This window comes from Pan troglodytes, chromosome 18, assembly GCF_028858775.2.
Source record: "Pan troglodytes isolate AG18354 chromosome 18, NHGRI_mPanTro3-v2.0_pri, whole genome shotgun sequence".
Classification (NCBI taxonomy): Eukaryota; Metazoa; Chordata; class Mammalia; order Primates; family Hominidae; genus Pan; species Pan troglodytes.
Genome location: NC_072416.2, coordinates 38,342,166 through 38,367,579, shown reverse-complemented (window position 1 = coordinate 38,367,579; position 25,414 = coordinate 38,342,166). Strand labels below are relative to the sequence as shown.

General features: G+C 34.6%; 1 protein-coding gene across 1 annotated transcript; it reads right to left on the bottom strand.

Annotated features, from left to right (window-relative positions):
• Positions 1-2,539: 2,539 nt before the first annotated feature.
• On the bottom strand, positions 2,540-24,254 carry LOC134808715 (ankyrin repeat domain-containing protein 36B-like). Its single transcript, XM_063796333.1, has 4 exons — positions 24,204-24,254; positions 24,037-24,109; positions 2,730-2,758; positions 2,540-2,635 (listed from the first exon to the last, which is right to left on the bottom strand). Exons 1-4 carry the CDS (start codon positions 24,252-24,254, stop codon positions 2,540-2,542), a joined length of 249 nt encoding a protein of 82 aa, XP_063652403.1.
• Between the last annotated feature and the right edge of the window lie 1,160 nt (positions 24,255-25,414).

The following is a 25,414-nucleotide window of genomic DNA, read 5'->3' as shown; positions in this document are numbered from 1 at the left end:
CTTAACACTCTACAAGGTCTCATCTCCAGAACTTGCACCTGTTTCTAGCTGAGGACTTTCTCTAGCAGCACGAGAGCTTGTTACTGGGCATGAAGTGGGAAGAAAAGGTGAGGGTAACTAAGAAGAATCTCCCTGGATTCAGTGATGTAATTGTGAGGCATGTTCCACATAGCTTCCCAGAGAATTAAGCCCAGATACCTAATAATAATGGCTACATCAGGGGTCTTGTTAGTTCTCATTCTACACTGTCTACAGGTTATTACTATCAGTTTTCTGTCTTTTTTTTTTAGCAGTACGACGTGACATCTGTAAAATCTATATTTCCTCTCTTTCTCCTTCCAGCCTTAGTGAAACTATGCTGTAGAATTAAAGCAAAATTATGTTGTGCCCCAGAGCCCCTTATGTCTTGAACTGCTCTCCATATTTCTTCTTCCCAATCTCCATGTGGGGAAGTAAGACCAATTTCAATGTAGTCTTACTGCGAAGATCATGTTCCAGACCAGCAGCATTAGTGTCACCCAAGAACTTACTACAGATGAAGAATCTCAGGCCTGCTCAATCAGAATGTGCAGCTTCAGCGAGCCCCCACCCCACACCCCACCCCCTCCCCCCGCTGATTTATGCGGGGAAGAGAAGTTCTTCTCTATGTGGATTGAACATGACATTAAACATGTTTTGCCAAATTACCTGTCCCAGATTTTTCTCCATCCTTTTTTGTGTGGCTATATTCGAAACAGAATCTTTCTCATCACTTGTAGCCTGAATGGAATTTGAAACAAAATAATAAATAAATCAATGAAGTATGTTTCAAAGACTATATATTTAAAAGTTCACAATATAAATGAGAGTTGAATTACCTTCAAGGCTGGTGGTTTCTAAGACACTGAAAAACAAAAGGGATACATAATCACTCATATATAAATATGATAAAGTTATCCATACATTCACACAGTGTTAGCATCAAGCTGTAACCTTCTGCCTGTACTGGTGTAGGCTCTGATGTCTTCTACTTTGTGTCTTGGGACTGGAACATGACAGAAATACACTGATAAAAGGGAATACTGGCTCCATGAAATATACCCTTACAATTTCAAACGCGATATGATTTGTCATATGTCGAAAACTAAAATAAAACCGTGTCAATATCAATGTGGATATGTCGACTGATGAGGACAAATATGACTTAAAATCAGAGGAGCAACTCATACACCTGAGAATCAATGTCAAAGCAGGTGCTACATGATCCCACATGTCTTTCACGCAAGAAATCAAAAGGATTTACACCATTATACTACAAACATTCATCATGCTCTTTAACTTGCCCAATAACTGAGAAGGCACACAATTACGATGACACTTCAGTTGAACGTACACTTCACATCACTTCAGTGGAAGTGTCCTAAATTGATCACCTTGGATATCTGCTGATACCTAGTAGATAACATTCATTATCTCTCACACCCATCTGGTGTAATAATGTGCCTAAGTTTCTTTTATCCACTAGTTTAGCCTCCTGAAAGTTTCTTCATCCACTCATGGCACCAAAGGATAATACATTAGCCTCAAGAAAAATATCATCAATTATCAATTTTGACATACTTCTACAAAGTAAAACTGCTACAAGCATTAGATATTAATAAGTTTTTCATTCAGAAATCACTCCAATGTTCATTGAAAATGATCACTTTAGGAGTTCATTAGAATTCTACACAGTTTTTGTTTCTAAAATAGTCTTGTTTGGGAATATCACACTATTCTCTATAGAAGTTTCATTAAATAGCTATTTTATCCAAGAGTTAGCTCCTTGAACAAGGAAGCCAATGTATTCATATTCAAGTTTATCTCATTTCTATTACTAAAATCAACAAAATATGTATCTCTGATGCCTCCTAGTAACAAAGAAGAGTAATGAGTCAGTGTGCTTTATCCCAATTCTAGCATTGTTTCCTGCTTCCAGTAGCTCCTGGAGCTGCCAAAATCAAATATTTTTTAGGCAAATATTCCAAATGCATCTGAAGTGAGTTCACTCAGGTTTCCTCAGCAGAAACCCCAAAATTATATAAATAACTTCTTTTCCCTCCTTCCTGCCTCACGATCCGTCTTCCTTGGGAAAATAATTGCTACATCAGGGGTCTCCTTAGTTCTCATTCTACAGTGTCTATGGGTTATTACGATCAGTTTTCTGTCTTTTTTTAGCAGTACGATGTGACGTCTGTAAAATCTATACTTCCTCTCTTTCTCCTTCCACTCTTAGTGAAACCATGCTAAGTTAAAGCAAAATTATGCTTTTCCCTGAGCCCCTTATGTCTTGAACTGCTCTCCATATTTCTTCTTCCCAATTTCAACGTGGGGAAGTCTATAATCTTACTGCAAAGATCATGTTCCAGACCAGCAGCATTAACATCACCCAAGAACTTATTACAGATGAAGAATCTCAGGCCTGCTGAATCAGAATGTGCAGCTTTGAGGCGCCACACCCCCGCCCCGGCTGATTTATTCGGGGAAGAGAAGTTCTTTTCTATTCTGACTGAACATGACATTAAATGTGTTTTGCAAAATTACCTGTCCCAGATTGTTGTCCATCCTTTATTTCCGTGGCTATATTCGAAACAGAATCTTTCTCGTCACTGGTAGCCTGAATGAGGTTTGAAACAAAGTAATCAATACATGAAGTAGGTTTCATAGACCATAGAGTTAATAGTTCAACATATAAATGAGACTTTAATTACCTTCTCAGCTGGTTGTTTCTGAGAAGACACTGAAAAGCAAAAGGGATACATAATCACTCATATGTACATATGATAAATTTATCCATACATTCATGCAGTGTTAGCATCAAGCTGTTATCTTCTTGCCTGTACTAGTGTAGGCTTTGATGTTTTCTACTTTTTGTCTGGAGACTGGAACACGACAGAAATACACTGAGAAAAAAGGAATACAGGCTTCACAAAATATACCCTTACAATTTCAAACATGGTATGATTTGTGATATGTCTAAAACTAAAATAAAACCGTGTCAGTATCAATGTGGATATGCCGAGTGACGAGGACAAATCAGAGGAGTAACTTACACACCTGAGAATCAATGTCAAAGCAGGTGGTACATGATCCCGCATGTCTTTCTTGCAAGAAATCAGAAGGATTTACACCATTATACTACAAACATTCGTCATGCTCTTTAACTTGCCCAATAACTGAGAAGGCACACAATTACGATGACACTTCAGTTGAACATACAGTTCACGTCTCTTCAGTGGAAGTGTCCTAAATTGATCACCTTGGATATCTGTTTGCTGATACCTAGCAGATAATATTCATTATCTCTCACACCCATGTGGTGTAATAATTTGCTTAAGTTTCTTGTATCCACTAGTTTGGCATTCTGAAAGTTTCTTCATCCACTCATGGCACCAAAGGATAATATATTAGCCTCAAGAAAAATATCAATTATCAATTTTGGCATACTTCTACAAAGTAAAACTGCTACAAGCATTAGATATTAATGAGTTTTACATTCAGAAATCACTCCAATATTCATTGAAGATGATCACTTTAGGAGTTAATTAGAATTCAACATAATTTTTGTTTCTAAAATAGCCTTCTTCGGAGTATCATGTTATTCTCCAAAGAAGTTTCATTAAACAGCTATTTTATCCAAGAGGTAGCTCCTTGAACAAGGAAGCCAATCTATTCATATTCAAGTTTATCTCATTTTTATAACTAAAATCAACAAAACATGTATCTCTGATGCCTAATAGTAACAAAAAGGAGTAATGAGTCAGTGTGCTTTATCCCAATTCTAGCATTGTTTCCCGCTTCCAGTAGTTCCTGGAGCTGCCAAAATCAAATATTTTTATGCAAATATTCCAAATGCATCTAAAGTGAGTTCACTCAGGTTTCCTCAGCAGAAACCCCAAAATTATGTAAATGACTTCCTCTTTTCCCACCTTCCTGCCTCATAATCCGTCTTCCTTGGGAAAATAATGGCGTGAACCCAGGAGGTGGAGTTTGCAGTGAGCGGGGATCCCGCCACTGCACTCAAGCCTGGGTGACAGAGCGAGACTCCGTCTCAAAAAAGAAAAGAAAAGAAAAGAAAAGAAAAGGTATCATTCACTTCTGCTGCAGGAAGTGCTCTCAATCATTAGTTTAGATATCTACTTGGAGAAAAATTGTTGCTAAAAATACTCATGTTATCCACAGTCATGAAGACTTCTGATATTTTCAACTTCTGGATTCTCAACTTAAGTTCTCTTGCCATCTTTTCATTCACTTATGCAAAAAAAAGTATGCATTACACATCAAATAACTAATGAGTACTCAGATTTTCATTTACAAAATGTAACCAAAAATCTCTGAATCATCATTGACTTTTTTTTCATAATGATCAACTTTCTTTTTTTTTTTTTTTGACATGGAATCTTGCTCTGTTGCCTAGGCTGGAGTGCAGTGGCACAATCTCGGCTCACAGCAACCTCCGCCACCGGGGTTCAAGTGATTCTCCTGCCTCAGGCTCCCTACTAGCTGGGACTACAGGCACATGCCACCACGCCTGGCTAATTTTTTGTATTTTTAGTAGAGATGGGGTTTCACCATGTTAGCCAGGATGGTCTCCATCTCCTGACCTTGTGTTCCTCCCACCTCAGCCTCCCAAAGTGCTGGGATTACAGCCGTGAGCCACCGCGCTTGGCTTAATCAACTTTTACATATCAAAATAATTGCCATGATTATGGACAGTTACACTTTTAGTACTCAAGAAATAAATTTCTCGTTTGTTTTTTTCTAGTCAGTTTGATATGCAATAGCATAGCAGCCTCTGAGGTACTTTTATACAATGGCTATTTCATCAAAAACAGCACTGTTTTTAAAGAAAACTGCCAATGTTTTGATATCCAAGTGCATCCCAGTTCACTAACAAACATGAATGAAGCACATATCATTGATGTGTAGCCCCTATAGAGAGAAGAAATGAGTTCCTGTGGTTTCCTGTCGTTCTTCTATCCTCTGCTTCCAGTAAGCTCCAAAGCAGCAATAATTTAGTCTTCTCTTTGAGTGGGAATATACTGAGTCTACATAAAGTGAATTCCCTCGAGTTTCCTCATCAGAAACCTCCGAATTACCTAGCCAGCTGCTTTCTTAATTTACACCATCCCACCTCACATTTTTTTTGCAAATATACTAATGTCCATTTCTCAACAATGAATATTATATTTTGATCTGCAAGTTTAAGTGTTCACCAAAGTTTTAAGAAAAAGAATGTTTAAATTACATTATATTTACTATTAAAATTTAATAAATTATATTTACAATTTAATTAAAATTAGGCTTATAATTTAATGTAATTTAACAATTAATTTTAAATTTATTTTAAATTATATTTAAATTATATTTATTTTCAAAAATTATATTATTAAAGCATAGAAAATTATTCAGCTATATTCACTGCCTCACCACCTTTGTTTTTTTGTACACAAAAAATAACATTATCATTATTTGATTGCTCTCATGAAGCACTTTTTATAATACAAATACCATTTGCTTTTTGTCCAGTTGCTGGTAGTGCTTTTCATTCCTATTTAAAAAAAAAAAGAAATCTTCAGAAAATGTTATATTTACTACTCAGTCAGTAATTCAAGAAATATTTTCTGTGTCTATAAATTCATAAGGTCTATACTGGAAAATCTGATAATATGAATAAAATACTAATTTTATTTATTTATCAAGTGAAAAAAGAAATTTATAAAAACAAACAAAAGCAGAAAGACACAATTCATTATTTCCACAATTCAAGTCAATAAAAACAGTGATAGCACAAAGGCAATAACACTTATTTCTACTTGGGAAGCTTCTGAGACACTGCAAATTTAGGGTTCTAGTTTTAAAATAGACAAGTGAAGAGTAAGAGTGTGAAGTGTTTCTAGTGAGGGCAGCATGTGCAAAAAAATAAAGCATGAAACAGCATAGCCAATAAGAAATACCACAATAACGTGGTAAAACTTGGACACAGACCGAGAAAGTGGAGTGGAGAGATAAAATGGGAGAAACAGGCCAAACCACAAAATAAGTGTTATGCTAGAATGTAAATGTTTCTTTCGTGTAATGAGGGTCCAGCCATAAGCAGATGAGTTAGATAAAAGTAAACATGTTTAAGAAAGGTCACCCTGAAAGACATATATAGATAGATAAACATGGGGAGAAGAGAGAAACAAAAACAAACATTCCGAAAGTATAGGGAAGACAGTGTATTACAGTAATAAGATATGAGAAATGGTTAAAGGTAGAAAATACAAAATTTGGTGAGTCACTGGATTGGCAATGTGTGGGAAACCTGGAGTGCAGTTTTTCTGCTTCAATGTTTCATTGCTACTTTCTTGGTGTTATTTACTAAAATTGGGAAGCCAGATGACAGAGTAGATTACAAAGAGTCAGGAAAGAATCTGGAAGGCAGTTTGAGACCTATTAAATTTGAGGCACAAAGGGGACTTAGAAGACTGATCTGGGTAAATACATTTGGAGTAGAAATAGATGACCTTACTAAAAAAAACCCATATGTTGTTGAGAAGGTCAACATTTGTAAAATATACTAAACTGGTAGGATTCAATAATTTAAACCTATGAAGAACCCTGAAGTTTTGAAAACAAAAAGAAAACAAAACATGGGATTCAAAATTTCAATTATATATTTCTATACTGGATTAAAAGATATAAAATATATTTTCTTAATGTATGCAGATATTTATTTCTGGAATATTATGGTCATCTGCATTTTTGAACTTAATGAAAACAGTTATGTAAACCAGTAATTCAAGGTATCCTAAGAAAGCTCATTTTTAAAAAATCATCTTAAAAGTTTAACTTGCATGAATGTTTATTCTATTATAGAATTATAAGGCATTTTAAGTGCTACTAAAATATAAGAGAGAAATGTAAAACCTATTTTAAAGTTCATATGGTTTTCTGATTCTCCTGTAAATTATATACTAATAGCTCTAATTGCCTACTTATGCCATAAAGATAATAGTTAAAAATCAGAGAAAGGATCAAGTAAAATAATCATATGACTATGCAAGCTGAAGATTTACCTGTCGTCAGATACACTATGCCTGTCAATCAGGACCCAATACTGACATGAAGAGAGAAGAAATTTATTTTAAACATCAAGTCAAAAGGATTCCTGAGTTTTAGAGCTGAATAAATTTATATGCAAGGTATAACAACTATAAATACTAAAGTTAATAATGCTTCCAGAGAATAATACAAAATGTCCCAACTGTAGGAGATAGTTTTAAAAGTAAAAAGTAATATTCCAGAGATAATTCTGTGTACTCTGTTGGCAATATTTCTTTCCTTACAATTCTATCAAAATAGGTACTTTGTTTAGAAAACAATCATGAGTGTTGATTGCATTCATCACATGTATGTTCTTAAGTACAGACGTTATCAGCACAAGGTAAGTCAGACTAGCTCCAGAAATAAGTAATAATTTATTTCTTTAAGAGGGTTCCAGGTTAAAAATATATTTTTTCTCATTCAATGAATATAAATTAGAAACCTCATTTAAAATTAACCAGAAATGGCTAGGCGTGGTGGCTCACACCTGTAATCCCAGCACTTTGGGAGGCCGAGGCGGGCAGATCACGAGGTCAGGAGATCGAGACCATCCTGGCTAACACAGTGAAACCCCGTCTCTACTAAAAATATTTTTAAAAAATTAGCCGGGCGTGATGGCGGGTGCCTATAGTCCCAGCTACTTGTGAGGCTGAGGCAGGAGAATGGCATGAACCCGGGAGGTGGACCTTGCAGTGAGCCGAGATCATCCACCGCCCTCCAGCCTGGGCGACAGAGCGAGACTCCCTCTCAAAAAAAAAAAATTAACCAGAAATTTTAATTTTTATTAATTTATGTATTAATTAATTTTTATTATTTTTTATTATTTAATTACTTATTTATTTTCTCTCTTATTATCAAAAAAAGGCTAAAACAGCTGCCAAGATTATGTAAAAGTGAAATAAATTAGTTAAGCAACTTAGGAATATACCAAATATTACTTTAAAAAACTTTTAACAAGAGTCAAAAATTAATGATTCATTCAAAATCTGATATAGCCTAAAAGACATTTTACTTTGCATTATCTATGAACACAGCATTCACTAGATAAAATATGACACACCACTTTACTGAAATTTTAAAAAGTGAGGATTGAATTTTCTTTCCATTTAGAATTTTTAAATTAATAAATAGATGCATATATTTTTAGTGTACATGTGATGATTTGATCCATCTATATAATCTAATGAGGGTAACAGAGAGACACATTACCTTAAATATGTATGTTTTATTTAAACTAGAAATATTCAAGTTATTCTCTCCTGGCTATTTTTAAATGTAAAACAGAATGTTGAATATAGTCACCCATAAATTTTCTTCCAATCCTTTATTAAAATCACCCGTAAGTCACTCAGAAGAATCTGAGCATTTTTTTAATTACTTGGCTTTCTTTTCCTAATCTATAATCTAAATTATAATCTATAATTTCCTAATCTATAATTTTCTTTTCCTAATTCTATAATATGATATGGAGACATTCTACTGTCATTTAAATTCACCGTTATTGAGGTGTTTTATACTAATCTTTGTCATCTTGACACTCTTATTCAATTCTGTATTCTTACTTCTTTCCCCTCCTCACCTTTGTATTTGTGGAGCTGTTCCTTCAGGTTGCTTTCTACTTCTTTCCTTCCCTAATGGCAAACCTAACAATCATTTACTCCCACGACCTTTTAGGAATCCTAGTCCCATGCGTATATTTCCCTTGTTGTTACACTTCTTTTCTATTATTACCTGGAGAACTTCCATTCCTTTATAGGATCCTCGTCATCGTTATAAAGACAGGGAGATGGCAAGTGAATAAAGCATGGGAAAAATATTTTCCAAATAAAACCATTTACCATTGTAAAACTAGAGATCATTAACAGATAAGAGTGAGTTGGTGAACAGGACTGGACTCTGACTATTCTATGTTGGCTTTTAACCATATCTTCATTTACCTTATCAACATCTTGGTCTTCAAACAAGGTTTCATTTTCTGTTTTTTCAATGCCACATGCAGCATCTACTACAGTAAAAACAAAGTCAAGAGTAGATGAAATGCGTGTAATTAAGAATCAATAAATAAGAACCGGGTGCGGGGGCTCACAACTTTAATCCCAGCACTTTGGGGGGCCGACGCAGGCAGATCATACGAGGTCAGGTGTTCAAGACCAGCCTGGCCAACATGGTGAAATTCCATCTCTACCAAAGGTACAAAAATAGCCAGGTGTGGTGGTGCACACCTGTAATCCCAGCTACTCGGGAGGCTGAGGCAGGAGAATCACTTGAACCCAGGAGGTGGAAGTTGCAGTGAGCCAAGATCATGCCACTGCACTCCAGCCTGGGCAACAGTGAGTAACACTCTGTCTACAAAAAATAAGAAAGAAAAAGAAAAAAAAAGAATCAGTAGATAATACAATAGTCAGGTTTCAAATAGCTTACACTTTTCTGCAGATTGTTGAGAAATAGTCCTACTGTTCATAAAGTATGGTTCTGAAATGCTCTAGAAGAAAGACAATAGGTTTAAGAATAACATGCAGCAAGTTGAAATAATGATAATTGCCACCATTACTACACGATCTAACACAAAAAGGATAGACTTTGAAGTCACTCATATGTAGATTCAAACCTCAAGTCTGCCATTTACTTATTTACATATTCAGATGAGATGATGATTATGATTGGTGATACAGATATTCTCAAAATGTTACTCCTTTCAACCCCAGTTGATTATTATACAAATACTATGATATTCATTAGTTTCTTTTATTAACCACAACAAACTGGGACAAAAATTTACTCATATGTAATTTAGAGTAATACTGAACAAAACTAACAATAAAAAGTCAATTAATCACTTTAGTTTTCAAAATATTTATGCATGATATATATTTGTGTGAATTACTTTCTGTGGAAAAAAATGTGAGAATGTAGTTTTTAGTAGTACTATATTTAAATGGGCTAGCATCGCAATCAGTATAAGTTGCTTCTATTCTGTGTGTCAAAAGCTAAAAACAAATTATTGTATAACTTCAGCTCCTTCCAAAAAAGACAGAACAAAGCAACCATCCACCTTATGGAGCAATGATTCACGAATGAAGGCCACACATAGCTACTAAATAGAAAGCTGTAACTAAGTATCCTGACAACAGAAACAGGTGAAACGAAAGAATAGACACTAAAGACATGTGGTCTGCAAGGAAAAAGTTAGACTGAGGTAAATCATTCTTAAACAAAGGGGAAGGAGGGAGAAACAAACAAAAAAAGAGACATGACCAGTCAATCAAATATGAGCTTAAAAGAAAAGCTTGTGTTCATAATATATGCCTAATAATGCTGGTTAGCATTTACTCAACAATTTGTTTTGTGTAAATACTTATGTAATAAAAAGTTTAGTTTGTTTACTATAAAATAACGCATCCCAAGAGTTAAACATGATCATTCACCTGAAAGCTGAAACATTCTTACTACAAAGAGAGAGAGAGAGAGAGAGAGAGAGAGAGGAAAAAAAACGCAATAGAATTCCAGCAACTTAACACCTGGAGAAAGAATTTTTATTCAGAATTCAAAAGAGTAATGTATGTCCTGAAAAATATGTATTTAATAGAACATGGTTGGGGCTTTGAAAATTTAATCTAAAATCCTAATCTAACTTCCAGTTGGAAGATATTAGAAGACACGCTGAATCCACCTTTCCTATTTCCTTTCCATCTTTTCCAATTTTCATTTTATTCTATGACATATTTTCTCAGCATAACTCACCTCAACTTATAGATTCTAAACATTAGAAGAAAAGATAAATTCAGAACATTCAAGACATTTAATAGATTTAATTATTAGATATCTTATGCATATTATGTTACCTGTAACATTCCATTAAGAAAAAAAGCCCATTTCCCTGTTTGATGATTCACATTAAAAACTATTAAAATGTTTCTTACATGCAAGACCTTATTCTGGGTACTCAAGATACATACAAATAGGTTTTCTAGCTTCAAGTGGCTCATAGTAATGCAGGAGCTTTACAATTATTTTTTCAATAACTAAGCACAAAAGCCTCTGAAATTTGAAATTTAGAATGAGATACAAAGACCCTGAGTGGATTTTTTTTAATTACGATGCAAAAACCTTGTGAAATTAAAGTCTGACCACAGAAATATGAAGAGTCTCTGCTTATCAAACAGGTTGTTATTTTAAACAAAATGCATATTCTTCGATTAGATAAAGATTTTACAGTATACTCTTAATAAAAAAGACTTGGAAAACACAGTGTAAACCCTCTCTAATACAGGTGTGAGAACAGAATTTAAATTTCTAATATTCCACAACTTTTTTAAATTAGAGATAAGCTCTTGCTATATTGCCAAGCTTGGTCTTAAACTCCTGGAATCAAGAAATTCTCCTGGCTTGATCTCTTGAATAGGTGGGACTACAGGCACATGGTACCATGTCTAGTTAAAATTTCCACAATTTCTAATATTATTTTAGTCTAATTATATAGAACCAAGAATAAAAATAAAGAAATAGCTTTCTGCAAAAATACTGTATGATGTTAAAATAGGTGTACAAGAAATAAAAAGAAACTATATGCTATGTGTAACAGGGTGATTCCATGATTCCCATAATAAGTCATCTGATGTAACAAACATTCATTTAAACAGAGGTATTATTAGTCATACTCATATGATATACAACTCAAAGTAAAAACACTTACTCAGATAAGCCTAGACCAAAATTTGTATCTCCTCTGTTGTGGGAAAGCATTCCCAAACAACATTTTTCTGTCACTATGTATTTTCCAACAATTTTTTTTTAGATCACACCTCTCAAAGTATTTATCAACTATTTCTTATTTGCAAAGTAAAAAAAAATTAAAATTATCCCCTCCTATTTCTTTAAAATTGTTATCTCTAATAAAAGTTTTAATACTAACATAAAACAATGATAGGTAGACAACTGCTAAGTTTTAGAAGAAAATAATACAAAAAATGGGATTCAGAGTGAGAAAATTAATTTCACAAGAGAGTACTCTACCTCAGATTCCAAAGCAAACTTATCCTTTGTCACAGGCTGTGCAACATTATCCAGTAGGTAGCGACACCTACAGAGCAAAAAGATATGACAAAAATGAGCACGTTCATTTCTTAAAAGGAAACAAAAACCGTCAGTCTATACATGCATGTCCCCTCCAAAAAAAAATGGTAAAACAAAGTCTGAGGAAGGTCAGTTATCCTTATATTAAATAATATTTCTTGGTATAATTAAGATATGGCTTCTGTATTAGAAAACATTTCAGTTACCTATTTCTGCCTCCACCTCTCCCAACCTATGAAATATCCAGTGCAGACTCACCCTTAAACCCGTAACAAATAGTGACAGGCATTATAACAGCATGGCCAGACAATAATTTGTCTTTATAAATTATCTACCCTAAAGACTAAACTGAAAATCCAATTGATATCTGACACAACTTTTGTTACTGAACTGCAGTAAACCTGATAACCTAAAACAAGGTAGAAAAGGCACTGTATCTTCTGCATTATCTATTTCTGATTCAAAGACTAATCTGTGTCACGGGAAAATGGGAGTCTTGGATCTTCAGCATGTAAGCTACTTAGATTGCCCATTGATTCTCTTTACTCTAGAACTCTACAGGGAGCCCCCTGAAACACTGCAAATGTTTGAAAGCTGAGTGTAAAAAAAGTCAAAGTACAAATGTACTTTGGGAATATTCTTCACAGAAGATTAAAACATTAAAAATTATAAAATCCAATTATTGTCATTATATAGATCCTGCCTTATTCAGGTCCACAAAAACCAGCAAGCTTAAGAACCTTCATAGACACTCAGATACTCAAGAGACAGACTGCTGGTAAAGTCTCCCTCCTGAGTACTTACAGCTTAATTTCATTCATCACTATCTAAATATCTTCCTTCCCATGGGCTCCCCCTTCTGGATCCCTCTTCTGCAGGGATCCATGGCAATCTCCAATCTACATCTTCAAATTTGTCTGTCCCCTGCAAATTCCATTCTTATCCACTTTCATTGGGTTCAACAGCTCATTATTCCATTCTCATCCTTTTCCACTGTATTCACTAGAGCCACTCCCTCTTTCTAAAACTAAAATCACTCAATGACAGAATGATGTAAAAGAAGACTGGGTTTTGAACTAAGAAACCTGAGTGCAATTCTCATTTCTCTGATTTACTGTATCCAAATAATTTTCTGTCTTTGAGTTTCAGGTTCTCCACCTGAACAACCACTTGATCAGGATGTTAAGCAAGGATTCAAGTACTAGAGGATATTTTGTTTAGTCTCTAGGATTTCTTAACATTCTGAAATTCTATGCACCTCTGATTTTGTCTACAGGAAAATGGGGAATATTTAGCTGCCTTAAATGAAAACTATAATAGAAGATCATAAACCCTAAAAAAAGCAGAGGAGAAAGTAAAAAGAAATCAAGAAAATATTATTAAAATGTCACAGAAGGAAAAAAAAGAATCCGGAAAATAAGAAAAAGCTTCAGCGAACGAGGCAGGGTACTCACTTAAAGAGAAAACCTAACTGGGTAGGCAGTAAGTAGAGAAATGAATTAGAAATATCCTTTTAATATATGCTAAATATAGTTAACATAACATGGACTATATGTAGATATTCTCCAAGCACAGTAAGATAATATTTTTCTAGGAATGGCCTGGTCTTGCTTATGAAAAACTTAGGGTCCTGTGGCCACAGATAACTGATAACTGCCTTTAAAACTTTGATGGTTAAAAAAAAAAAAAAGTAATATGGTTGCCACTGCCCTTTCAAAATATTTGGACAAACTTTTGGAGTAGCCAGGCTTCTAAATAACACTCTAAAGACAGTTAATATATAACAAAATGTGACTTTCTGAATTGATCCGATGTAAATCAGTACCGTGATCCCATTGCTGCATAGTCCTCTATCCATCTATGCTTAGGGGCAAATGAAGTGATTTGAGAGCCAGGCAGGATGATGGTCTAATCTTGGGTTGGCTACCTGTTAACTGTGGAATCATGAGCCAATATTTCAACCTCTTTAAAGCAGAGTTGCCTAATTAGTAAAAAAGCAATAATAGCACAAATAGTTTGTAAAGTTGTGTGAAGATGACATGACATGATAAATGTTAAGCATGTAATATGGTGTCTAGCACAGAGTAGAACACTAAACAGATACTTTCTATTCTCTCTATTCACTTAGTTAACATATCACATTAAAAAATCTGTGAAATCATACCTGTCAAAACAATCTTCAACAGGAGGAAGCAATATGAAAGAAAAAGTAAAATGCATTTTAAATCAACAATAGAAAACTATAGAATACTAAAAACATAAAAGAGCACAGTGGCTTGTTCCTATAATCCCAGCTACTCAGAAGGCTGAGGCAGAAGTATAACTTGAGAAGCCCAGGAATTTGAGACCAGCCTGGGCAACATAGCAAGACTCTATCCTTATAAAAATAATAATAATAATCAACAAGGCCTGGTGTGGTGGGTCACGCCTGTAATCCTAGCAGTTCGAGAGGCCTAGGCAGGGGAATCACTTGAGGTCAAAAGTTTGAGACCAGCCTGGACAACATCGTGAAACTCCACCTCTACTAAAAATACAAAAATTAGCCAGGTGTGGTGGTGTGTACCTGTAATCCCAGCTAGTCGGGAGGCTGAGGCAGGAGAATCACTTGAACCCAGGAGGTGGAAGCTGCAGTGAGCCAAGATTGCACCACTGCACTCCAGCCTGGGCTGCGGACTAGTAAGACTGTGTTTAAAAAAGATAAAAAAAAAAAACCAAACAAATGAAGAATCAGTAAATACTGCAATAGGCAGGCTTCAAATAGCTTACCATCTTCTATCAATCATAGAGAAATAATCCTTCTCTCTGGGATGTATAGTTTTGAAATAGTCTAGAAGAAAAACACAATAGGTTTAAGAATAACATGGAGCAAGTTAAAATAATGATAATAACCACCATTACTACATGATCTAACAGGAAGAGTATGGACGTTGAAGTCACTCATATGTAGATTCAAACCTCAAGTCTGCCATTTACTTATCTACATATTCACATGGGGTGATGGTTATGATTGGTGAGACAGATATTTTCAAAATGTTACTCCTTTCAACCCCAGTTGATAATTATACAAATACTATGATATCCATTAGTTTCTTTTATTAGCCACAACAAACTAGGACAAAAATGTACTCATATGTAATTTAGAGTATTACTGAATAAAACTAATAATAAAAAAGTAAATTAATCACATTATTTTTCAAAATAGGTATGCATGATGTATATTTGTGTGAATTGCATTTTGTGGGAAAAATGTGAGAATGTAGTTTTTAGTAGTACTATATTTAAATGGGTTGGCATCAGAAACAGTACAAGTTGCTTCTATTCAGTGTGTCAAAAGCTAAAAACAAATTGTTGTATAACTTCAGCTCCTTCCAAAAAAGACAGAAAAAAGCAACCATCCACCATATGGAGCAATGATTCATGAATCAAGGCCACACATAGCTACTGAATAGACAGCTGTAACTAGGTATCCTGACAATAGAAACAGAAGTGAAATGAAAGAATAGACACTAAAGACATGTGGGCTGCAAGGAGAAACTTAGACTGAGGTAAATCATTCTTAAACAAAGGGAAGGAGGGAGAAACAAACAAAAAAAGAGGCATGACCAGTCAATCAAATATGAGCTTAAAAGAAAAGCTTGTGTTCATAATATATGCCTAATAATACTGGTTAGCATTTACTCGACAATTTGTTTTGTGTAAATACTTATGTAATAAAAAGTTTCATTTGTTTACTATAAAATAACACATCCCAAGAGTTAACCATGATGATTGATCTGAAAACTGACACATTCTTACTACAGAGAGAGAGAGAGAGGGAAAAAAACAACAACAATAAAATTCCAGCAACTTAACACCTGGAGAAAGAATTTTTATTCAGAATTCGAAAGAGTAATGTATGTCCTGAAAAATATGTATTTAATAGAACATGATTGGGGCTTTAAAAATTTAAGAAAATTTAATCTAAAATCCTAACAGGCTGTATCCACATTTCCTATTTCCTTTTCATCTTTTCTAAATTTTATTTTCTTCTATATGACATATTTTCTCAACATAAGTCACCTCAACCTATACAGTCTCAACATTGGAAGAAAAGATAAATTCAAAACATTCAAGAAATTTAATAGATTTAATTATTAGATATGTCATGCATATTATGTTACCTGTAACATTCCATTATAAAAAAGCCCATTTCCTTGTTTGTTGATTTACATTAAAAACTACTAAAATGTTTCTTACATGCAAGACCTTATTCTGTGTATTCCAGGATACATACAAATAGGTTTTCTAGTTTCAAGTGGCTCGTAGTAATGCAGGAGCTTTACAATTATTTTTTCAATAACTAAGCACAAAAGCCTCTGAAATTTGAAATTTAGAATGAGATACAAAGACCCTGAGTGGATTCTTTTTAATTACAATGCAAAAACCTTGTGAAATTAAAGTCTGACCATAGGACTATGAAGAGTCTCTGCTTATCAAACAGGTTATTTTAAACAAAATGCATATTTTTCAATTAAATAAAGAGTTTAAAGTATACTCTAAATAAAAAAGGCTTGGAAAACACTGTGTAAACCTTCTCTAATACAGATTTGAGAACAGAATTTAAATTTCTAAACTTCCACAAGTTTTTAAAATTAGAGATAAGCTCTTGTTATATTGCCAAGCTTGGTCTTAAACTCCTGGGCTCAAGAAATTCTCCTGGCTTCATGTCTTGAATAGGTGGGATTACATGGACATGATACCATGTCTAGTTAAATTTCCACAATTTCTAATATTATTTTAGTCTAATTATAGAGCCACGAATAAAAATAAGGAAATAGCTCTCTGTAAAAATAGTGTACGATATCAAAATATGTGTACAAGAAATAAAAAGAAACCACATGCTATGTGTAACAGAGTGATTCCATGATTTCTATGATAAGTCATCTGATGTATTAAAGATTCATTTAAACAGAGGTATTATTAGTCATACTCATATGATATACAACTCAAAGTAAAAACACTCAAATAAGCCTAGACCAAAATTTGTATCTCCTCTATTGTGGGAAAGCGTCACCGAACACCATTTTTCTGTCACTGTGTATTTTCCAGCAAATTTTTTTTCAGATCACACCTCTCAAAGAATTTATGAGCTATTTGTTATTTGCCAAAGTAAAAAAAAATTAAAATTAACCCCTCCCATTTCTTTAAAATGGTTATCTCTAATAAAAGTTTTAATACTAACATAAAACAATGATAGGTAGACAACTGCTAAGTTTTAGAAGAAAATAATATAAAAAATGAGATTCAGAGTGAGAAAATTAATTTCACAAGAGAGTACTCTACTGCAGATTCCAAAGCAAACTCATCCTCTGTCACAGGCTGTGCAACAGCATCCGGTCTGTAGAGACTCCTACAGAGCAAAAAGATACAACAAAAATGAGCACGTTCATTTCTTAAAAGAAAACAAAAACCGTCAGTCTATACATGCATGTCCCCTCCAAAAGAAATGGTAAAACAAAGTCTGAGGAAACTCAGTTATCTGCATATTAAATAATATTTCTTGGTATAATTAAGATATGGCTTCCGTTTTAGAAAACATTTCGGTTACCTATTTCTGCCTCCACCTCTCCCAACCTATGAAATATCCAATGCAGACTCACCCTTAAACCCATAACAAATAGTGACAGGCATTATAACAGCACAGCCAGACAATAATTTGTCCTTATAAATTATCTACCCTAAAGGCTAAACTGAAAATCCAGTTGATATCTGACACAACTTTTGTTACTGAACTGGAGTAAACCTGATAACCTAAAACAAGGTAGAAAAGGCACTGTCTCTTCTTCATTATCTATTTCTGATTCAAAGACTAATCTGTGTCACTGGAAAATGGGAGTCTTGGATCTTCAGCATGTAAGCTACTTAAAGAGGGCCCATTGATTCTCTTCACCCTAGAACACTACAGGGAGCCCCCTGAAACACTGCAAATGTTTGAAAGCTGAGTGTGCAAAAGTCAAAGTACAAATGTATATGTTGTTAGGTTGTTATTGGGAATATTCTTCACAGAAGATTAAAACATTAAAAATTTTAAAATCCAATTATTGTCATTATATAGATCCTGCCTTATTCAAATCCACAAAAACCAGTAAGCTTAAGAACCTTCATAGACACTCAGATACCCAAGAGAGAGACTGCTGGAAAAGTCTCCCTCCTAAGTACTTATAGTTTCATTTCATTCATCACTATCTAAATATCTTCCTTCCTATGGGCTCCCACTTCTGGATCCCTCTTCTGCAGGGATCTGTGGCAATCTCCAATCTACATCTTCATCCTAGGAAAGCCCAGATTCCTCAAAAGATGGGCTAACATAATTGAGAGTAGGAGCTCTCTATTCCTCTGCTTCTGGAAAGTAAGTTAGTCTCAGTCACCCACCCCAAGCATATGCATGTTACCAACTACCCAAATGAAGCTTCATTGCCATTTTGCCGGCCAATCCTACATTTGCCCTACCCTACATGTACATGAGAGAATTGAGAAAAGAGTCAGAAAAAAGGAGACATCCACTCTGGGTCACAGATCTATGTACTTAAGCAATCTCCAGCTCCCTAGTCCTTGAGGGATTCTAAGTCCTCTGTAAGCTGGGATGGAAGAGGATGACACCACATTCCTATCTGCTCCAGAGACTCTTTCCAGTGGCTCAAATTCTTTTAACATTTTTCAATAAAACCTTGAAGTTTGTCAGTTCCTCCAGTTAAACAAACAAAAAGGAAGCAACCTCTTCAGAACTCCTTGAATGCCGTATTCTAATATGCCTTTCTTGATAGCTCCCAACATCCTGTGTTTTCAATTCCCTTATCTTTATCAAACTTGCATGAAACCAAGTATTCAGATTTTTTCCTGAAACCTTCATTTCTATCCAACTAAGAGTTTGTTTCTCTTCAAATTTGGCTGTCCCCTGCAAATTCCATTCTTATCCACTTTCATTGGGTTCAACAGCTCATTCCATTCTCATCCTCTTCCACTGTGTTCACTAGAGCCACTCCCTCTTTCTAAAACTAAAATCACTCAATGACAGAATGATGTAAAAGAAGACTGGGTTTTGAACTAAGAAACCTGAGTGCAATTCTCATTTCTCTGATTTACTGTATCCAAATAATTTTGTCTCTTTAAGTTTCAGGTTCTCCACCTGAACAACCACTTCATCAGGATGTTAGGCAAGGATTCAAGTACTAGAGGATATTTTGTTTAGTCTCTAGGATTTCTTAACATTCTGAAATTCTATGCACCTCTGATTGTGTCTGTAAGAAAATGGGGAATATTTAGCTGCCATACATGAAAACTATAAAAGAAGATCTTAAACCCTAAGAAAAGCAGTAGAGAAAAAGAAATCAAGAAAATACTAAAATGTCATAGAAGGAAAAAAGAAGAATCCAGAAAATAAGAAAAAGCTACAGTGAACTAGGCAGGGTACTCACTTAAAGAGAAAACCTAACTGGGCAGGCAGTAAGTAGAGAAATGAATTAGAAATATCCTTTTAATATATGCTAAATATAGTTAACATAACATGGTCTATATTTAGACAATCTCCATGCACAGTAAGATAATATTTTTCGAGGACTGGCCTGGTCTTGCTTACGAAAAACTTAGGGTCCTGTGGACACAGGTAACTGATATCTGCCTTTAAAATTTTGATGGTTAAAAAAAATGTAATATGGTTACCACTGCCATTTCCAAAATACTTGGACAAACTTTTGGAGTATCCAGGCTTCTAAGGAACACTCTAAAGAGAGTTAATATATAACAAAATGTGACTTTCTGAATTGATCTGAGTTAAACCAGTACCGTGATCATATTGCTGCATAGGTCTGTATCCATCTATGCTTAGGGGCAAATGAAGTGATTAGAGAGTCAGGCAGGATGATGGCCAAATCATGGGTTGGCTACCTGTTAACTGTGGAATCATGAGCCAATATTTCAACCTCTTTAAAGCAGAGTTCCCTAATTAGTAAAAAAGCAATAATAGCACAAATAGTTTGTAAAGCTGTGTGGAGATGACATGACATGATAAATATTAAGCATGTAATATGGTGTCTAGCACAGAGTAGAACACTAAATGGATACTAGTTTCTATTCTCTCTATTCACTAAGTTAACATATCACTTTAAAAAATCTATGAAATCATACCTGTTTAAACACTGTTCAACAGCAGGAAGCACTATTAAACAAAAAGTAAAATGCATTTTAAATCAATAGGAACCTATAAAATATTAAAAACATTAAAGAGCACAGTGACTTGTTCCTATAATCTCAGCTACTCAAAAGGTTCAGGCAGAAGTATCACTTGAGAAGCCCAGGCATTTCAGACCAGCTTGGGCAACACAGAAACACTCTATCTTTATTTTTAAAAAGTTAAAAAAAATTTTTTAAAAATCATGTAGGCAGGGCTCGGTGGGTCACGCCTGTAATCCCAGCAGTCTGTGAGGCCGAGGTGGGTGGATCACTTGAGGTCAGGAGTTTGAGACCAACCTGGCCAACATGGTGAAAGCCGGTCTCTAGTAAAAATACAAAAATTACCAGGTTGGTGGTGCACACCTGTTAACTCAGCTACTCAGGAGACTCAGACAGGAGAATCACTTGAACCCAGAAGGTGAAAGTTGAAGTGAGCCAGGATCACGCATGTCTTTCATACAAGACATCAGAAGGATTTAAACCATTATACTACAAATATTCATCATGCTCCTTGACTTGCCTGACAATTGAGCAGGTACACAATGACAATTACACTTTCGATGAATGCACACTTCAAAGCTCCTCAGTGGAAGTTTCCTGAATTGGTCAGCTTGGATATATGTTTGGTGAATCCTATTATATGGTATTCATTATTTTTCATACCCATGTGGTATAATAATGAGCTTGCACTTTTGTATTTTCTGGTTTAACCTTCAGAAAGTTTTGTCAGTCACTCATGGGAACTAGGTATAATATACAAACCTAATCAAAATGTATAAAAAATTATCAAATTTGATATACTTACACACAATAAAGTTGCTACAAGCATTAGATATGAATAACATTGTCCATTTGGAAATCACTCCAATATTCATTAAAAATATATATTTTAGGAGTCAATTAAAGAATTTAACATTATTTTTGTTTCTAAAATAAGTCTGGCTTGAAAGATCATGTTATTCTCTAAAGTATTTTCATTAAATTGCTATTTTATCCAAAAGTTTTCTCTCTGAACAACAAAGCCAGTGTATGCATATTTACATTTATCTCATTTGACTAACTGATAACAACAAAACATATATCTCTGATGCCCAATAATGACAAAGAGGGGTAACAGGTGACTGTGGTTTATCACAATTCTAGCACTCTATCCTGCTTCCAGTAGTTCCTGGAGCAGCCAAAATCAAATCTTCCTTCATGCAAACATTCTAAAACCATCTGAAGTGAGTTCCCTCAGGTTTCCTCAGCAGAAACCCCAAAAATTATATAAATAACTTCTTTTCCCTTCTTCCTGCCTCACAATCCCTCTTCCCTGAGGAAAATAATTACTACATCAGCGGTCTCATTACTTCTCGTTCTATAGTGTTTATGGATTATTATGATCACTTCCTCCCTCTGGTTTTAGCAATGTGATCTGGCGCCTATAATTTCTAGTACTTCATCTTGTTCTCCTTCCCCTCTTGATGGAAACATGCTGTAGAATTAAAGCAAAATTATGCTGTCCTCTCAGCCTGTTATGTCTTGAACTGCTCTCCAATGGTTCTTCTTCCCAATTTCAATGTAGGGAAGTCTATAATCTTACTACTCAGATCATGGCCAAAAATCAGCAGAATCACCATCACTCCAGAACTTATTACAAATGCAGAATCTCAGGCCCACTGAATCAGAATGAGCAGCTTCAATGAGCCCCCTGCTGATTTATTTGGGGAAGGCAAGTTCTCCTCTATCTTGAGTGTACATGACATTAAATGTGTATTGCAAAATTACGTGTCCCAGATTTTTGTTCATCTTTTAGTTCTGTGGCTATGTTCGAAACAGAGTCTTTCTTGTCATTTGTATCCTGAATGGGATTTCAAACAAAATAATCAATACATACAGTATATTTCATAGACTATACAGTTAATAATTCAAAATATGAATGAAGAGTGTAATACCTTCAAGGCCGGTTGTTTCTGAGAAGACACAGAAAACCAAAAGGGACACATAATCACTCGTATGTAAATATGATAAAGTTATCCATACTTTCATGCAGTGTTAGCATCAAGCTGTATCCTCCTGCCTGAATTAGCATAGGCTTTGATGTTTTCTACTTTGTGTATTGGGACACGAACATGACAGAATTACACTGTAGAAAACAGAAGTATAGTCTTCACAAAACAAACACTTCCAATTTCATATGTGATATTATTCTTCATATGTCTGTTACTACAATAAAACAGTGTCTATATCAATGTGGATATGCCGAGTGATGAGGAAAAATGCGATCTAAAATCAGAGAAGCAACTCATACACTTGGGAATCAATGTCAAAGCAGGTGACTAATGCTCCTGCATGTTTTTCATGTAAGACATCAGAGGGATTTATACCGTTATACTACAAATATTTATCATGCTCTTAAACTTGCCTGACAATTGAGCAGGTACACAATGATAATGGCACTTTAGTTGAATGTACACTTCTCAAGTGCTCTGTGGAAGTGTCCCAAACTGATCACCTTAAATATATGTTTGGTGAATCCTAGTATATAATATTCTTTATTTCTCACACCCCTGTGGTGTCATAATGTGCCTACATTTCTCGTATCCTCTAGTTTAGCCTTCAGAAAGTTTCTTCATCCACTCATGGCAAGAAGGTATAATATATAAACCTCATCAAAAAGTATAATAAACCACCAAAATTGGCATACTTATACAAAATAATGTTACTAAAAGCATTAGATATGAATAAGCTTTTCCATTTGGAAATTGCTTTGATATTCATTGAAAATAACCACTTTAGGAGTCAATTAATGAATTCAACATTATTTTTGTTTCTAAAATATCTGGTTTGAAGGATCATGTTATTCTCTAAAGTATTTTCATTAAATTGCTATTTTATCCAAAAGTTAGTTCCTTGAAAAACAAAGCCAATGTATGCATATTCATGATTATCCTATTCGAATAGCTAATACCAAAAAAACATATATCTCTGATGCCCAACAGTAACAAAGAGGGGTAATGAGTCACTGTGTGTCATCACAATTCTAGCACTCTATCCTGCTTCCAGTAGTTCCTGGAGCAGCCAAAATCTAATCTTCTTTTATGCAAATATTCCAAATGCATCTGAAGTTGAGTCCCATCAGTTTTCTGCAGCAGAAACCCCAAAATTACATAAATAACATCTCCTTTTCCCTCCTTCTTGCCTCTCAATCCCTCTTCCTTGAGTAAAATAATTACCACATCAGACGTCTCCTTAGTTCTCTTTCTACATTGTTTATGGGTTATTCCAATCACTTCTTCCATGTGGTTTTAACAATATGATCTGACGCCTATAATTTTTATTACTTAATCTCTTTCTCCTTCCCTTTACGAAGGAAACAGGCTGTAGAATTAAAGCAAGAATATGCTGTCCCTTAGCCTGTTATATCTTGCACTGCTCTCCAATCGTTCTTGCCAATTTCACTGTGGGGAAGAATATAATCTTACTACTCAGATCATGGCCAAGGAACAGTAACATCAGTGTCACCCGAGAACTTATTACAAAAGCAGAATCTCAGGCCTGCTGAATCAGAATGTGCAGATTCAATGAGCCCCCTGTGATTTATTCAGGGAAGAGAAGTTCTCTTCTATCCTGAGTGAACATGACATTAAATGTGTATTGCAAAATTACCTGTCCCAGATTTTTGTCCATCATTTATTTCTGTGGCTATATTCGAAACAGAATCTTTCTTGTCACTTGTAGCCTGAATGGAATTTGAGACAAAATAATCAATACATAAAGTATATTTCACAGACTATATAGTTAATAGTTCAAAACAGAAATGAATGTGTAATTACCTTCAAGGCTGGTTGTTTCTGAGAACACACTGAAAAGCAAAAGGGATACATAATCAGTCATATGTAAATATGATAAAATTATCCATACATTCATGCACTGTTACCATCAAGCTGTATCCTCCTGCCCCTATTAGTTTAGGTTTTTAAGTTTTATACTTTATGTCTTGGGACTGGAACATGACAGAAATACACTGAAGAAAACACCAATACAGGCTTCATGAAATATACACTTACAATTTCAAACATGATATGATTTGTCACATGTCTAAAACTAGAATGAAACAGTGTCAGTATCAATGTGGATATGCGGAGGGATAAAAACAAATGTGGTCTAAAAACAGAGGAGCAACTCATGCACCTGGGAATCAGTGTCAAAGCAGGTGGTACGTGCTCTCACATGTCTTTAGTGCAAGAGATGAGAAGGAAATACACCATTATACTACAACCATTCATCATGCTCTTTAACTTGCCCAATAACTGAGAAGGTACACAATTACGATGACACTTCAGCTGAATGTACACTTCACATCTCCTCAGTGGAAGCGTCCTAAATTGATCAGCTTGGATATATGTTTGGTGAATCCTAGTAGACAGTATTCATTATTTCTCAGACCCATGTGGTGTAATTATTGCCCAAGTTTCTTGTGTTCTGTAGTTCAGCCTTCTGAAAGTTTTTTCACCTACTCACGGCAATAAGGTATAATATGTAAACCTCAATAAAAAGTATCATCATTTATCAATATTGACATACTTCTACAAAATAAAACTGCTACAAGCATTAGATATTAATAAGCTTTCACATTTGGAAATGACTCCAATATTCATTGAAAATAACCATTTTATGAATCAATTAATGAATTCAACATTATTCTTGTTTCTAAAATAGTCTGGTTTGAAGTATCATGTTGTTCTCTAAGGAATTTTTATTAAATTGCTATTGTATCCAAAAGTTAGCTCCTTGAAAAACAAAGCCAATGTATGCACATTCATGTTTATTTCATTTGAATGACTAATATCAACAAAATCTATGTCTCTGATTCCCAATAGTAACAAAGAGAAGTAATGAGTCACTGTGGTTTATCTGAATTCTAGTACTCTTTCCTTCTTCCAGTAGTTTCTGGAGCAGCCAAAATCAAATCATCTTTTATGCAAATATTCTAAATGCATCTGAAGTGAGTTCAGTTATACTTAGAGTCATAATTTAAAAACTC